Genomic DNA, 17,190 nt, shown 5'->3' with positions numbered 1-17,190 from the left:
CTTAATTAAATACTTGATATTGGTTTTTATAATTTGTTGTTTTTTGTAATTTTGTTTACTTTATGGTAAACTACCATTTTGAAAACAATAAATGTGCGATTACAAAAAAAAATAAAAAAAAATTTTTTTGGTGGACACATGATTATATTGTGAAGGTATAATTTCATTCATTTAATTACAATAGATTGTCTCAAGGGCAAGACCAATGTAATATTGATTTAGAGATCAAATATTAGGAACCTGAGCAAATTTGATACTTACAAAGACTTTCGTTATTGAGGTAGTAGTCATGCAATTCAACATTTGTTTTGTAAGTTATCTGTTTATTTACAGTGAACCAATTCATAGTATTAATCTCTGTATTATTTTACTCATAGGCTATGGACGTCATTTAAAAAGAACCAATCGCAACAATCGTCAGGACTGAATATGAATTTTTAAACAGCCAGCTAGAATAGGTTATAGGTTGTACAGAATGATAAAAAAACATTAAGAGATAAATATGGATTACCATTACATGCCCAGAGAAATTGACTTCATGGACAACCATAAATACTCCAAAGAGAATTACTCAAGAGATATAAATGACAACCAATGGCAGAGTTCAGAGAATCGCCAGTTTAGGTCAGTTGATGATCAGCATAGTAGAGAGAACGAAACATCACTCACAATTGACAATCGACAGAGAATAGACAGTAATTCTACTGCTGGAGACAATGTGAACAACAGAACCCAGAAATCAAGTCCATTCATTGTACATCAATCTTCTATGGAATTTCGTAAGAATCGACAAATGGTTGATAGTTATCAGAGAAGGAATGATGCAGGCTTCTTCTGGGATACAGGTTTTTACTGGAAAGGAGTGACTAGAGATCCTGAGAGATTGGACATTAGTTCACAGGATTTGAATCAACAGAAAGCGCCATCAAAGGAATTCCTTTATCCGCACATGTCTACTCTAAATTCTGAAAATTACCATTCACCTCAAGGAAAACCAATGGTTGCTTTGCCACCAGAAGTATCACCTGTCAAGAGAACCTATGACAATCATGCATATTTTCAAGAATATTCAAGATCGCCTCAAGATTCGCAAGTAAGAAGTCCAACCTCAAGCCATTCCTCCAGAGGATCAAATAGAAGAGATTCTCTTCAAGAAAGATATCATAGCCCTTACAGTGACAGACCAGAATCACATGAAAGATATCCACCCAAAGGTTATCAACAGTCAAATCAGCCAAGAAACGATTCCAGAGAGAGATTCCAGGAATCTATTACTCATGTGAGGAGCTCAAAAGAATACTACCATAGATCAAAACCTCATACAACTGCAGTTTCAAGGAGCACTCCACCTCTAAAATCGACCCCTAAAGAAAGTTCAAAAAATATTCCCAATAAACAGAAATCTTCAGTCTCTCCTTCAACAGATGCCCCAGTGGAAAAGCATAGATCTCCTAAAAGCTCTAAAAAGCCAGATGGTTCTCAAATAAAAAATCGATGGTCTGCAAACATTGTTGATTTAGACAAAGTGATGACATCACCACTGACATCTCCATTGACATCTCCATCTACTCAAACAAACATTTCTGGAAAAATAAGTACTCCTGTCAGTACAATATCAAATTCAAAATTACCAGTTGTTGGCAAGGTATCGAGGATCGATAGCGACATCAAAGCTTTTAAAGATGAAAAAATGATGCCTGATGTAATCGGAATAAAGAATCAACAAAAGCAGGTTAGTACCAGTTTAAATAAACGTTGGTTATTGTTTTAAAATGATGATGATGATGATGGGATTGAAAAGGGCTGACAGGATATAAGAGAAAATACATTTACCACTCTGTACAGCCAACCCATATTCATGTACACCCTTTACTAAATATGAGTACTACTGCATTGTTATTTAAATGATTACATGCTCTTCAATTTTCAGATATTTAAACTATTTCTAAACATTCTACTAGTACTACTTGTAAGGTTCATTAAAGAGTTGATGTCTTGTACCTCGGCAATACCTTTTCCCCTTCAATCTCAAATTTACCATCTTAATCCTTGTACCATTCCAATATGCTTGTTAATTTCCTATGGGAGCTCTTTACTAATCATGTTAAGATGTTTAAAGTTTAATCTTTGGTATACATGATTTAACAGCGACCAGCTCAAGTTTCAATTACCAACATGATTTACAGACATTGCAAATCAATCAATTACAGTAGGCTTATTGGGAGTGATAATATTTAAAATGTAAATTTCCAAGATGGAATTTCATTTAAATTAAACAATTACAGTAGTTAACATGATTATCAACATATAATAAATTAAGGCACACAAACACACCAATAGTTTTTTGATGTAATACCACTTGTCTTGGAGGAGTTTTCAAATTATTTTTTACTTTTTCTCCTCCCTTTCGAGGGAAAAGGCCTATGTTGTTTTATCCAGGTAAGTGACTCACTCATCATACCATCACAACTACTTTTGGAATTGTGTAGTTTTGTATCTGATCAAAAATACTAAATGTAATTTAATAAAATAATTTTGATTAACCAACATTTCCTGTTTCTACATTCTATACTAGTTTTTCATATTCTACCATATATACAGGCTATGTTATATTTTCGATCTATCTACTATGTATGATACACAATCATACACTAATACACAACAGTACACAACTCGGCATCACGCACATCGTACGCAAACATTTCATTCTAATACGCACACGCACTAATATCGAACATACTTTTAAACAACCAAAACCATACAACGACATGATTTCCACCGATTCAGTTCAAAACCATTTTAAGGTAAATTTTAAATTAATTATTTTCTATCCACTCTACCATTTTCATATAAAGATATTATGGAACCAAGTCAGGTCAAGTTCAATATTGAATATCGAAACGGCTATAGGCGCTCGACCTTTGACAAGATTGCCTAAAATTTATAATTTCAAACTAGGCCTACAATACTTAGTATTGTATATAGTATAATAGCCGCTTCATAGTCTCTTTGCTTTTCTTCCTTATTATTACCTCAAAATTGTTTTATACTAACTAACCTAGTAGGCCTATATAAACATTATTGACATAATTTCATTAAACATCCACATACAGTACAACTCTTCTTAACAATTTTTTTAATCTTCTATCAACTAAAAGTCGTGGTTAGTCATGTATCGGGTCACATTCTATGGTCGCCGTACAGGTAGGCTGCTACATCAGTACTTCTATGAATGGATGGCTAGTTGGTGACAAGAACGCTAGTTGGTCATACCCAGTACCGTTTTGATTTTACGATCATTCGGGAAACCACCTCACGACGTTTTGTATCTGATCAAAAATAAGTTGGTGAATTAGATACAATACAATTTACAATACAATTTAATGGAATCACTTGTGTAACAGTGGCACACGTTAGACAATACCTAACGGTGCATCCAAAGCAAAATTAAAATAAAAAAATAAGCAAAATAACATGATGAATAAGAGATCTAGTCTCACTGAATAAGTAGCTCAACTACTATACTTACATAATAATAAAGTTGGTACAAATTAAAAGCAATTAATATACAGTTTTAAAAAAAATCAAAACAAAAAAAACCAATTTAAACATTATTTGCAGGGTTATTTAAAATTTCAGTTCGTTTTTTCCAAGAGTCTTTTAAATATATCTTACAAAACTTGTCAAAAATTGAACCAAGTGTGGCATTCTCAGAAAATAAATCATCAAGTAAATAGTGAAGTTTTAGGTCAGCGGAACAATTTGTAAATATGTCCCAGTACTCTTGTAGATTGTTTTCATATAAAGAATTTTTAATTTCATCAAACACCTTATACCTAATATTATTTAATCCAGGACATTCTAAAAGGAAATGTTTAGTAGATAGCAGCTGTAGATTTCATACTAAATGTAATTTACTAAAATAATTTTTGATGCGTTTGTAATTTTGATGTTGGCCAATAAACAGACACTACAAAGTTTTATTTTAACTATGTAGGCATTTTGAAAATTTTGTCTTGACATTTTCACTTTACACAACCTTATATTACAGTAGAAAAGCGAATGTAACTTTGAAGGTCTGAATTAGGAAAACATAAGATTATTTTACTGCAGTAAAATACATTCAGTATGATTTTAGTTAGTTTCAATCACTGAAATAAACAGTTATATGATTACCCAATTGCGAACATTAAACATGTTGAAGAGTAAACAAAATATGCAGTAGTGGAATAAATGTTGACATGGTCCCTAGTAATAGTATTTCTCCATAAAAAAACACACAGATAGAAGTTATCCACTAAATTACACATTTTTAAAGTTAAAAGACAAGATGGCATGACATGTTTAGTACAGTGGGGTTTCCAACATGCCAATCATTTGGTAATCACATTTTTTCTCTGGTAATAACTGTATCCCAGTAGGTGGGGTGTATTATTGGTGAGAGAAGACCCACTTTCTGTCCATGTCTATGACATTTCTGTAAGTGGGGTGCAAATTTGGTGATAGAAGACCCACTTTCTACCATCCTTTTGTGACATTCCTATGGATTATCGTGACACCTTGGTATCTGCTAAACTGCTAGAAGGTGTTCAACATTCTTTTGCAATACATTATAATATTATTTGATAGAGAAAAAAATATGATACAGATAATCAACATTCTATGATAATAAAATCATATCAATCCCCACATTCAGAAAATTGTTTAAATCCCACTTAAGTTTTCTCAAAGCTGGCTAGTGTAGACACTTTTTTGTATAGATAATTTTAAACTCTACAAGGTCCTTTTTCTAGTGAAATATTCTGCGAATAGGTTTTAGGCCCTGTTTCTGCTGCCAAATAATTTTTGGCAGCGGAAATGGCGCTCATAAAAAATATACTGTATTTTTGTATACCGTATTTTCCCCACCAAATTTGTGGATAAAATACAGCATTTATAAATTTATACTGTATTTTGGGTACCTGTTTCTGCTGCCAATACTCACATGGATGGTTAATATATAGTCAACAAAAGTAAGAAACAACATCACAACATTTGCAAATAATCTGTTGAGGAAACAAATATTTTGGGAAAATTAAAAAGCAACAAACAGGACAGCCAAATTTTTAAAGATAATTTAGCAAAAATTAAAAAAAGTGTGGGGTGTGCGAACTTGTCGTTGAAACAAGTCAATAAAAAAACAAACAGAGACTGTGAAAGCAGAGGCTAAAACACCATTGCCAAAGGCTATGTTCAGACCCATGGCGTTAGACCGTTTTAGCGTACAACGTTACTAACAAGGTCACATTACAAACCGCAGAGAAAAAAATGAGGTGTTCAGACCCATAGCGTAGGATTATCGTTACAACGGAAGTGCGTCATTCAGGTTGTTTCTAGTTGCATATTCATGTGCTCTTACCAACATGTTTTCATCATTATTTCCACTGTATATAGGCCTAGATCTCAGCCCTACAACTTTGAAAAAACTTGCCGTAAATAAAACATACCTCAGCATTTATTTAAGAAAAATATAGTAAAGCCAAATTTCTGTTTCTATTGTTTTATTTTGTAGTAAAAAACATTTTCCCCAGGTTCTGGTGTTACGAAAATAAAGCAGGCCTCCTAATGATATGAAGATGGAGATTGTGTTAACCAGTCAGTTAAAAACCCTTAACTTGCTAATAAAAATGACACAGCTCCCCTTGTTTGTTTACTGAATTTTTTAGGAGTTAAGGGGTTTTCAGCATTAAACTTGTCCAGTCTAGTCTGCCTTGTATATACGAATGAGTGACTTGATGTCCCACCACGCTAGTTTTTAGCTTGAATGAAATGCGTGAATGGCTCTTTAGCTAGGCCTAAAAGGGGACGGGATCGTAGTCACTATGTTTAAATACAAGGTGCATTTATTTATGTCATTTGTTAGAAAATATAATGGTAATCAATTGATACATGTAGTTTGTAGCCTAGTTTTTTTTAACAGTTGTATTTGTAGCCTAGTTAGGCCTTATTTATTCTGGCCTTTTTGTTGTTGAAATCTATCTCTCACACACGACGATACAAGATGTCAGCCTAGGTCAAACCTTGTTTCGCGTCATAACAGGAAACGTTCTGATTGGATACAACGTTGACTTACAGTAGCGTCGTACGCTAAAACGGTACTATCAACCGTTTTCCACTACAACGCTACAACCGTTGTACGCTAATCCCCAACTGTTCAGACACACATTCTTTTAGCGTCGTACGCTAAAACGGTCCAACGCCATGGGTCTGAACAGGGCCAAAGATAACAAATTCTAATTCGGCCATAGAAGGAACTTGTCCCCATTTTGGGGGAACGAAAGGCTGGTTTGGTAAAAAAGATTAAAAAATTTTAACACGACCACCCAAGATAGTACTTCTGGCAGAAACGGGGTACTCAAAAATATGGTATAAAATATACCGTATTTTATACTGTATTTTAATACCGTATTTTGAGGATATGCAACGGCAACAGGCACAGGCACAACAAGAATATGAAAACCTTGCAAAAATTAATGGTACAGTACCATATTTATTTTATTTGTGGATGTATTATGGTATTTGGCCATAACTTAAGTTGTGAAAAGGCATTTTAGGTAATACTAATGATGAATTTTTAATAGGACCACACAAGAAGCACTTATGGCAGATTCATCTTTATTTTGATAAATCAGTGAAAAAATCCTAAAAGTAAAATACATTAGTATAGAGTATCACGGTGTGACGTCACAAAGATAGAGGGCGCTGCATGGTTGCTAGCCAACCAAAAAATGCGTTCAACGCTACTATGTTGATATACTGTATAGATCTGTATTTCTATCAAATTATGTATCTTAGCTTGATTTTTTTAAACTTTTTTTTTTCTCTTTTGTGGCGTTAACCACTATTTATTCATTTCATCAACAGATTAATACAATTATTTCTAATAATAATAATAACTATTCATTGTTATTCTTACTTTTGTTTGGTTTATATATATATATATATATATATACTTTTTTTTTTGATTTTATCAACGTTACTGTTCTTGGAATCAGAACATTAATATTTCTTTTCTGTTATCCACCTTTTTTCATAATTTTCTAGTATTTTTTTTTTGTTCTATAATTCTCAACATCTAAAATTGTGAACACTTAACTAATAAATGTACTGTAGGAGATACATTTACTAATGTTATATAGTTATTTTCGGTAGTATTTTTTGACATATAATTCATTTATACCCTATATACAGATTATATACATTATTTTAAAATACGAATATAAAAAAAAAACAAAAACAAAAATATTAAAAATGCTTTTCTTACTCCTGTGTCTAGTTTTATGTCTCATGGTTATATTTGTTTGCTTATCTTCTCGTGCGTTACTTATGTTGCGTTACGTTTCTTTTTTGTTTTCAATATTAATTTATACAATTTTTTTTTTAATTGATATTTCATGTAAGATAAAATGAAACTGCCCATGTGTATTATACAACATTATTATGTAATATATTTTAAATAATCAGATTCACATCAATATAAATTATAATAGGTGGTTAAGGTAAGATCTTTTGTTTTTTTCCGCCATAAAAAGACGAGACAATGATCCGGTCTATTTGTTTACATTTTTCAAAGTATGTGCCTTGTAAACGCAGAAGCATCCAATAGAGAACATGTGGTCTACATATTTGTTTCCTGTACCTAGTACAATGTTTCGATAATTTGCCTCGATCCCAAATTTGTGCATGGTGTAAACGTTAATATATTCCCATAAGGGTTTTACTTCAGTGCATTCATAAAAGAAATGGGCATCATCCTCTACTATGTTGCATTGTAGGCAAGTATCTGTGTTGCTTATTTTCCATTTTAACAGCCTTCTTTTGGTAGGTGTTATACAATGCAATAATTTGATGTTCAACTGTTTAAGTTTATTATCTTTAATATCTTTAATTTTTCTTTTCCATGTTAGAGACCAATCGTTCTCCATGTTAAAATATGTTTCCCATTTTGTTTTACTTTTGGATGGTTCTAGACATTTTTCCTTAATAAAGAAAGAGCATATTTGTTTGCTACTCATATTCAAACATCGAACGTGTGTTGTTTTTGAGTGCTTTTGGTTTTTATCCCTTAAAAAGATTTTCTCTTTCCATTCTTTTGGAATTGCGTTTAATACAATTTGCCATTCAGCAATCCAGTTTGATTTATACCTAAGCATATCAAGTAATTCATTTGCGTTAATGAACCTATTCTCAATTACAATATCCTTAATATTTCGCACACCTGACCTTATCCAGTTTCTAAAAAATAATGACATGTCATTGTATAAAATCATTTTGTTATACCAGAGTTGTTGATGCAATATATCATCATAACATAATTGACGTTTAGTCATACCACTATTAAGTTTGACTAAAATACATAGTATAGATTTATAGAAATCGGGTATGGTTTTAAAAATAGCATTTTTCTTATCAATATATGATATGTTTTCAATAATATCTTTTGGGCCTATTCTATTAAAATACGTGTTTGGCAGACATTTCCACTTTGAATCCTCATTGTTATACAATCTTTTAAGCCAAGATATTTTTAAAGATTTAACCTGTGACCTGAAATCAGGCGCTTTAACACCACCACTTTCATATTCGTTTATAAGAACTACTCTTTTAACCTTTTCTCTTTTTCCATCCCACAAAAAGTCAAAAATTATGTTATCAACACGTTTTAGAACACTTTCAGGCGTGTCTATAATACTTGCAACATAAACAAGTTTCGACAGGCCAAGCGTCTTCAAGATAATTATTTTTCCAAAAATGGTCAGATTTCTTTTTCGCCACGATTTAAGCGTGTTTTGTAACGAATAGATTTTTTCGAACCAGTTTTTAGCGAAACAAAATTCTTTGTCATGGCCAATATAAATACCTAAAACTTTAAAACTGTCAGAAATCCAATTAATGTCCAATAGGTTGTCCTTTTTCTTCCATTTTCCAAGCCACATGGCATTTGTTTTTTCTTTGTTAAGTCTTAACCCAGATACACTACCAAATTTGATAACAACATCAATACACTTTTTTATGCTGTTCTCATCTTTCATAAATAAGACCGTGTCGTCTGCAAGTTGTGCAATTTTGACCTCGACAACTGGGTTTGGTAAAAGTATACCTTTAATAAGTTTATCCTGTTTTATCTTTAACGCCATAATTTCAGCGACCAAGATGAACAGAAGTGCGGATAAAGGACAACCTTGTCTTATACCTCTAAACATTTTAAAGCTTTTTGAGCACCATCCATTGCTTAAAATATTACATTCTGTTTCAGCATATAGAACTCTGACCCATGCAATAAAAGACGGTCCAAAATTGAAATGGTACAAAGTGTTAACAAGAAAAGTTCTGTCTACTGTGTCAAAAGCTTTTCTAAAGTCTAAACTTAATAATGCCCCTGATAACTTGCTAGTATCCATATATTCAATTACATCTTCGATCAATCTGATGTTTTCACCACCAAAACGGCCTCTAATGTACCCTTTTTGATCATTACTCACAATTGTTTTAATAACATTTTGTAGCCTTTTTGTTAAAACAAAGGCGGCAATTTTATAGTCAGTGTTTAAGAGAGTTATGGGTCTCCAATTGTTTAGGTCTTCGTGATCGTGATTTTTTTAAACTTAAAGAAGAATAAATAGATTATTATAAAAACAAATATTTAGTGATCTTTTGAAATTTTAGTTTGTTTTTATTGAAAATTATTAAGTTTTAAAATGACTACTTCAATAAGCCTATTCCAAACCATTGGTGACCTTGGAGCCACTGAGGCAGGTTGAACGCATTTTTGGTTGCGCTAGCAACCACGCAGCGCCACCTACCATTGTGACGTCAGCACCGTGATACTCTATAGTATTTTTGAGAGGAGGTTGTGGTTCTTTCATGACCTACAAATATTCTAAACTTGATTTTCCTTCAATTCTCTGTTACAATTTCTTAAAGCCCCCTTCCCTACGTTTTTTAGATCTAATTTAAGATCACAAACTATATTTAATGTAAAAATAATACTATATGGTCCTATTGCGATAACTTTTTTCGTCTTAAACGGTTAAAAATGTGAAAAATAAGTCGATTCTAATAATTATAGCGGCCCGCTATAAATCCCAAAATGCATTGCGCGCGGATTGATATTTTTGTTTTTCACCTGTAATTCGCCCACTTTTCGATCGATCGTGAGGCCAAAACAAATGGAAGACTCCTAACTTTTCAGCGAAAATACCAGGTTTTCCCCAACTTGTATCAACGGAGTCTGGCAAAAATAGAAAGACAATTAATGCAGCAACTATACAACGTCAGGCTAGGTATATAGCTAGCGTACGATGTTCGTACGTTACCGATGTTTACCAGCTAGGCCTACAAAACTAAGCCTAGCTAGGCTAGGCCTAAGACTGTCCACGAGAGGTCGATCGCCGCGAGCTACTTAGGTAGTGCATTGTTTCTCACTTTTTATCATAATTTACCATAAAACGTACATTTAAGACCAGGAATGACTTTGATAAAAAAACTATAATTTAAAGGAAAAAATATTTTTTTTCAAGGGAAAGTATGCAAATTAAAACTAAAAATGGCTTATTCAAGTTTCTGATTCTATTTTGAGACATCTTTAAAAGGGGAACATCTGGATCATATCCAAAAAATATTATATGGGCTAAATGAGGTAATGACCTAGATATAACATGTAATTTGACAATTTTAAAACATAGTTATTGGCTTAAATGCTGGGGGCATGTAAATTAAGATGTCTATGAATCTCATTATAAATAATAGTGATACTCAATGTGAGCTTAACGGCTAACACGTTTTTTATCTCTGCAATTTCAATTTACATTTAATGGCTGCTTATAGTAGGCCTATACTGCTGCACGAAATCTACAGTATCTCATGAAATGTACAAATAATTCATGTATGGTAGCCTACAGTTTATAGTCCCTTATGTAGAGGACTTTGACGCCTCTATTGTGGTTGTTTAAACTGTATTATACTACGTTTTATCTTTAGTTTATTAAAAGATGTCTCCCCTATTTACACAGTATAATAATAATAAACAAATCATACAATAAATCAATTAACTGCATAGTATAGTATTTTCTTTCATCTTTCTAATTTTCAACTTCCTCACTAAATCAATTTCTTATGAAAACATTTCCTAGAATATCTTTGAAGGGTTGTTTTGGTGTTTCATTGTTTATGTTTCGGAGATATATCCCAAAGGGAAGACCATACACTGTTGTTTTGATTTGGCCTTTGATGACAGTCAACTGTGCCAGGCAGCAGGCCAACATTACAACAGTCCCATCATAAAATTAATCAGTAGACATTTAAAAGCACATCCACTAGAAATTAATCAGTTTGTTAATCATCCTTAATGGGTCAAAGTTCAGCCTGTCAAAGTACTTTGATTGTTTGTGACTCTTTACTCCTCATGCAGAGTTTTATGTTCAGCACTTAACTAATGATCATTGCTTAAAATGTAAGCTGAAGTATCGTTTTATTTTGAGGATTTATGGATTTTTTTTCACTATATGAATTTGGAATTATTACGATGAATTATTAATTAATAAATGGGGAACAACTGTGGATCATGTCGTCATAGAAAGGTAAGTGCAATTTTATATTATGATAGATTGTTATGTATTATGTTGTGACATTTAATTCAATGCCAATTCTGATCTTGACTGATTCCTGTATAAAACACTGTATAAATAAGACCAGAACATACTAACTGTAGGAATTGTGGTTCTCTAGGTATTGTGAAGGAAATGGATTTAAACCATTTATATGATTGAATGCCATGGGTCTTCACAAAAACCACAAACAACAACCAATCTTAACGAAGGATCTGAATTAGTATCTGAACTGAATGGGTCAATTAAATAATTAAATGCATCAATTAATTGCAACACCATTGCATTCTTAATTTTAAAATGTCAGCAAATACCAATGACATTCACCAAACTGGGAAACAAAATTTGGCTTGTATTATACCCTTTTACACCGCCAGTAAAAATGCGGAGTTGATCCGGAATTGTATAACCCGAGTCGTACCCGGGACGCAAAAATGCGGAAATGTAGGCTGGTGTAAACGACGTAAAAAGTTACCCGGGTCGCTGAATCACCCGGGTAAGTGATGCGGAATGTATTCAGCGTCAAGTCAACCCGGGATGAACCCGTGTTTGTGGTGTAAAACGCTCAGCGTATCTTTACCCGTTTGTTTACTATCCTCGCTCACTATAGTATTTAATTTACATCGAATTAAGATAAGATTGATTTTGTTTATTCGCTCATTTATTAAATAAAACTTATGGTTATTTATTATTCATTTTTATTTTAAGATATTATTCTTTACGAGTAGACTCAATTTTTGTGTGTATTGCCATAAAACAAAATTGTAGGAGGTATAATGAGCAGACCGTTAATAGGGTCTCTCTTCGTGCGTGAGAGGGCGATATTTCGAATGATCTAGAACATTTACACGTGTTGGTATTTTGCAGTGTAAATACACGAAACCCGTGTCATTCCCGGGTTAATGAATCAGGTGTGAAATGGAAATTTATCCGGACACTACCCGGGTTTGTTATAAGCTCGGCGGTGTAAAAGGGGTATATGACAAAAAACTGTGTTGCACAATACAATACAATTATTGCATAAAACCTTGTTTTACCTCAACATGCCCCTGTCAATAGGGCACTATAGTATAAGGACACTCTCGCTGACCTAAATGTTTGATTTTTAGAAAGAATTAGAATGATAGGCTTGTAAAAAAAATTGTATATACATAAATATTTGTTTATAAACTGTGTCAAATTCTACATGACAAATTTGTATAAACATAAATTGGAAGATTCATCTTTTATCAGTAAACTCTGACCTGGAAAGATAATGATAATGATGACAAATGACTTCAATCAAGTTGAGCCCATTACTACAGTCCAAAGCCAGTCTTCCATGTGCCTTTCTTCATGGTCTGTGGTCATATCTCTATTCTTTTACATAGCAAAACCTAATGTGATTTACATTTAAGAATTAGATAATTATGTAATAAATAATAGTTGATCTTTATAGTTGAAATTGTATCTAGATTAGATGGTTTGTGTCATATATTTCTTGGTGTAGTCTCTCCAGCCCAGCTTTTCACAAGCAAAATTGAAGCATTTTAACATGATGTGTAAAATTGGTATTTTAATACCCATTTAAAAATGCATGTAGTGGAGCTGTAGCTTGGTGGAATGTGCTTGCCCTCCAATCCCAAGGTCCAGGGTTCAATACTTACCCAGTGCTCACAACTCTTTCAACTCCACTCCCTAAGCTTCAAATGAGACTTATAGTTTTTAAGCACGATAAATTATGAAATATCCTGTAATTGGCGAGTTACTCGCTATTAGAAAAATATATATATAGTAATATAATTACTTTCTTAAATTCCTTGGCCATTCCTTCTCTGGTAACTTTTAGTTTTACAAACAACCACCAAAAACTAAATGTAAAATTGACTTGTTACCATGCATCGATTAAAAATGGCAAAATACTGTATGCAACAAAAATAAACCTTTTACACAGCATGCATCCATTTATACGAATAATTCAAAATAATGATCATATTTATGACATGGAATTTAATTAAGTCAATCAATCATTTTGTTCTGTTAGATTTATTTATCAACCCCAAAAAAGGATATTTTAATCTTAATTTCTGTTAATCAAATTTGTATGGGAATCATGAAAATTAAGGTTGCACAAAAATAATTTGTTTCCAGCATGTTCCTGTAATCTTGAAATATCTACTAAATGAAAATGTGTTTTTGACATTAGTCTGTCTTAATTACACATTGAGTCTTAATTTTTGACTGATGAGCCTAATTGATTATCCCACTTGTCTACACACCTAACTGATGACACTTGCTTTAGGTTTCATTAAACTAGAATATTACAGCCTAGAGACTGCTAGTTTTCCCCTCTATAGGATTTTATCTTGTTTTTCATTGATTATAGTGTTTAATCAGGAAGCATGCAGTTAAAGGTATGGACTTTTCAATATGTTTCAATAGTTTATGAGAGAATTATGATGTACCGGGCAATGTACAGTTGCTTCAATATGTTTAGGGTTTAAATTGGATGTAGAGAATTGATTTGAGAATACTCAACTTATGTACTTATTACAATTTTTGGAGGATAAAATCTGCTTCACTGCCTAAAATGTTATGGGCATGCTATATAATTTGTGTGGTGTTTCTAGCATTTAACACACAAGTAAGTGTTAGCAATACGCTGTGTGTACTGTTCAGTGTTATATGATTATTGTTATTGTTAGGTTTTTGTCGAAAAGTAACTGATTATTAAACCCCCAATTTTTCATTCAATACAATTAAATGGCAGTGTGAAAATAACGTTTGTGTTTATGGGTTAGGTTTTTGTTGACAACCAACCACAAATTTTATTTGAGATAACAAATTTAGCAGAAATGCGGTTGGTCTAACAATTTTATTTTTTAATTAAACAATTTATTTAGCGGTATTCAACAAAACCGGCCAATAGACAGATGATCCCAATTGATCAATTTTATTATTATATACCAATAAAGTACTTTGTTTTCAGTGCAACACACCACCGAACTATTAATTTTTGCCATTCGTGTTAAAGAAGCGTAAACTTTTAATACTTGAGAATAATTAAGTGATAAAACCTGAAACAGATCTTTTTCTGAAGGTAATAATTGTATTTTTGTAGTCCAGGTGGGAGGCGTATGTGTGTAGTCAGTTGCTGTTGGCAAAGTTGTTTTTGTTATGCTGACCTGAACTTGTGCCCCAACCAGAGGCTGCAAAAATCACATCAGATACTTCAGGGGAAAAACTAATTTATTGCTGTGCTTTGAGAGAAAATACGATACCTTGGCTCCTGAGGTGTACAGTAGTAGTAACCAGGGTAGTGAAATATCTGATAGTGATAACAAACTGATGATCTTTTGTATGTTTCTTAATTTGAATAGGTCATCTTTTTTGTTCTGTGGTGACTTCACATCACAAAATGTTTCCGTTTTTGTATTATAGTATACTGTGCAGATTTTTTCTTTTAATGAAACTATGTGATTAAGTTGATTCTGGTTTCAGTATTATGTACTGTAGAACTTTGGTGTATCAAATAAGATATACTTTTATTAATTAATTGATTTTATTTGGCAACTAGACTTTAGAACAATAAAAATACATGAAGATTTACTATAAAATTTAAATCTCGCATTAGATCTAAATATAAAATTCAAATTGAAGACTAAAGTAGTTTTTTGTTAAATATGCATTATGTTACTTCTTATAATTCCTACTATTGGAGAGCCTCGATTTGTGACGACCTAAGACCGACGACCAACCTAGGTCAGGTCAATTGTTTTTTGATATACCATTTGATACATAGCAATAAATTGGTACTGTATTTATGTGTAGCATTGGCCAGCTTTTTAAAAAAAAAACAAGTTACAACCTATCCAAATTGTCTTGATTTTTGTCCCCAATGGCAAATGAAATCTGCTAACATCTCCTTGAGCAATCCATTCATTGAATTCTTTACCAAAAATAGACATTGCCCATCCAATTATTCACTATAGGAAATAAATAGAGGCAGTGAACTATGAAAATGAAACCTTATACCCAATAATTACTGAATACCATATGTTCTACAATGTTGCTTTATTGCTGATAAAATGTAGTGGACATTGTCTATAAAATATATTTTTGTAAACCATCAGAAAAATAATAATAAAAAAAATACAGTTTCTAAATACAAATTTAGTGCTGAATGGGTAGACTGTTAATTCTCAATAGCGCATATAACATTTATCAAATTTAATAATTAATTTTGTGTTCTTAATGATAAATATTAACAAAGTGGCGACATGATGAAATATGATATTAATAATATACTGTATGTACACAGATGCACATTGCATTTTTTAAACTGTAGTTCATATTATAATTCATATACTGTAGTATACATTTTTTAACTTTTATGAAATGCAATACATTATTTTAACAGCATTTTACCCCAGTAGTTTGAAGATAGATACAATCACTAAATAGTTAGTATGCATGAACCAATACAAAGATGGTACACTCGGTCTACTCTTTCTCAATACCAGATTCTCTGAAAACCAGAAACTCATTATGATTAGACTTTCCAGAAAACCAGACATATTACTATTAGGTCAGCCCTAGGGTGTTCAGTATTGGGGAGAGTTGACTAAATGAAAAATAACACTTGTTTCAACTCATTATTATTTGTGTTTGAGAATAAAGATGTTCTAATGTTAATTATTACAAGTAAAATGAAACTCATCATTAGAACCCCAGCCTTACTGTAACTATGACACAGTTGCATACGTAATTATGTTATCATAGGCCTCTACCCAGATTAGTCAGAGTGTCTCGTCACCTGAAATCCATCTCATTGTTTTACTCATGTCCATGATTGCAATATCACAATTTTCCCCGACAGCTGAGCATATTCTAAGCACAGCAACCCCTATATTTATGTCAAAGGTTAGGCCAAGTAATTTTATGTGGGTTTATATAGGGTTGCACCAATGTATAGAATTAGATTAGGTATGTCATAATGACCGCAAACATGTAGAAACTGTTTGTTAACACTAAATTTGATTTTTACTTGGTAAGTATTTATTGGTTCAATATTGTTTTACATTGATCAAATCAATGATATTTTGTATACAATTACAGTATACACAGATGTTGTATGCATCTACTGTTTTACTTGCTTTTTGTGTAATTTTTACTGGTCTGTAGTCAGGGTTGATTTATTCTATTTTTCTGGGATGTAAACAATTATGGTTAGTCTCTTTCTAATGTTCAGATCCATGGAGTTATGCTTTCATATCGCAAGCAATGTCATTGTCATATTATAATTAGCGTCGTAACAATAAAGTGTTTAGATTTTCTTAACTAACACTTTCGTTTTGTGTCACCGATTTAGCCGAATGTATGGTATGCAGGAGTAAATTTGATTGGTTAGAAGTCAAAATTGTTAATGCATGAATTTCATATTGTAAGCGTTGTTCACTAATCTTGTACCTTGGCTTCTACTAATCTTTTCCTGGTTCAGACGTATGGAGTTGTACGATACGAAAGCATAACTTCGTAGGTATGAACAGGCCCTAAGTTTCTGTTG

At 32.4% G+C, this 17,190-nt stretch overlaps 1 protein-coding gene across 5 annotated transcripts in view; it reads left to right on the top strand.

The window, feature by feature from the left end:
* The first annotated feature begins 377 nt into the window (after positions 1 to 377).
* LOC144844312 (uncharacterized) overlaps positions 378 to 17,190 on the top strand; it is a 191,578-nt gene continuing 174,765 nt past the window's right edge. For 4 of the 5 annotated variants that reach the window (XM_078701185.1, XM_078701169.1, XM_078701176.1 and 1 more), the window contains exon 1: positions 378 to 1,732. In XM_078701185.1, the coding sequence (XP_078557311.1) occupies positions 503 to 1,732 (1,230 nt within the window). In that variant the 5' untranslated portion in view covers positions 378 to 502. Of the gene's footprint in view, positions 1,733 to 11,224; positions 11,619 to 17,190 lie in introns of those variants that run through there. The other variant, XM_078701194.1, reaches the window with a different exon arrangement.

This window comes from Antedon bifida, chromosome 1, assembly GCF_963402885.1.
Source record: "Antedon bifida chromosome 1, ecAntBifi1.1, whole genome shotgun sequence".
Lineage (NCBI taxonomy): Eukaryota > Metazoa > Echinodermata > Crinoidea > Comatulida > Antedonidae > Antedon > Antedon bifida.
This window is presented reverse-complemented; position numbering and strand designations above follow the sequence as displayed.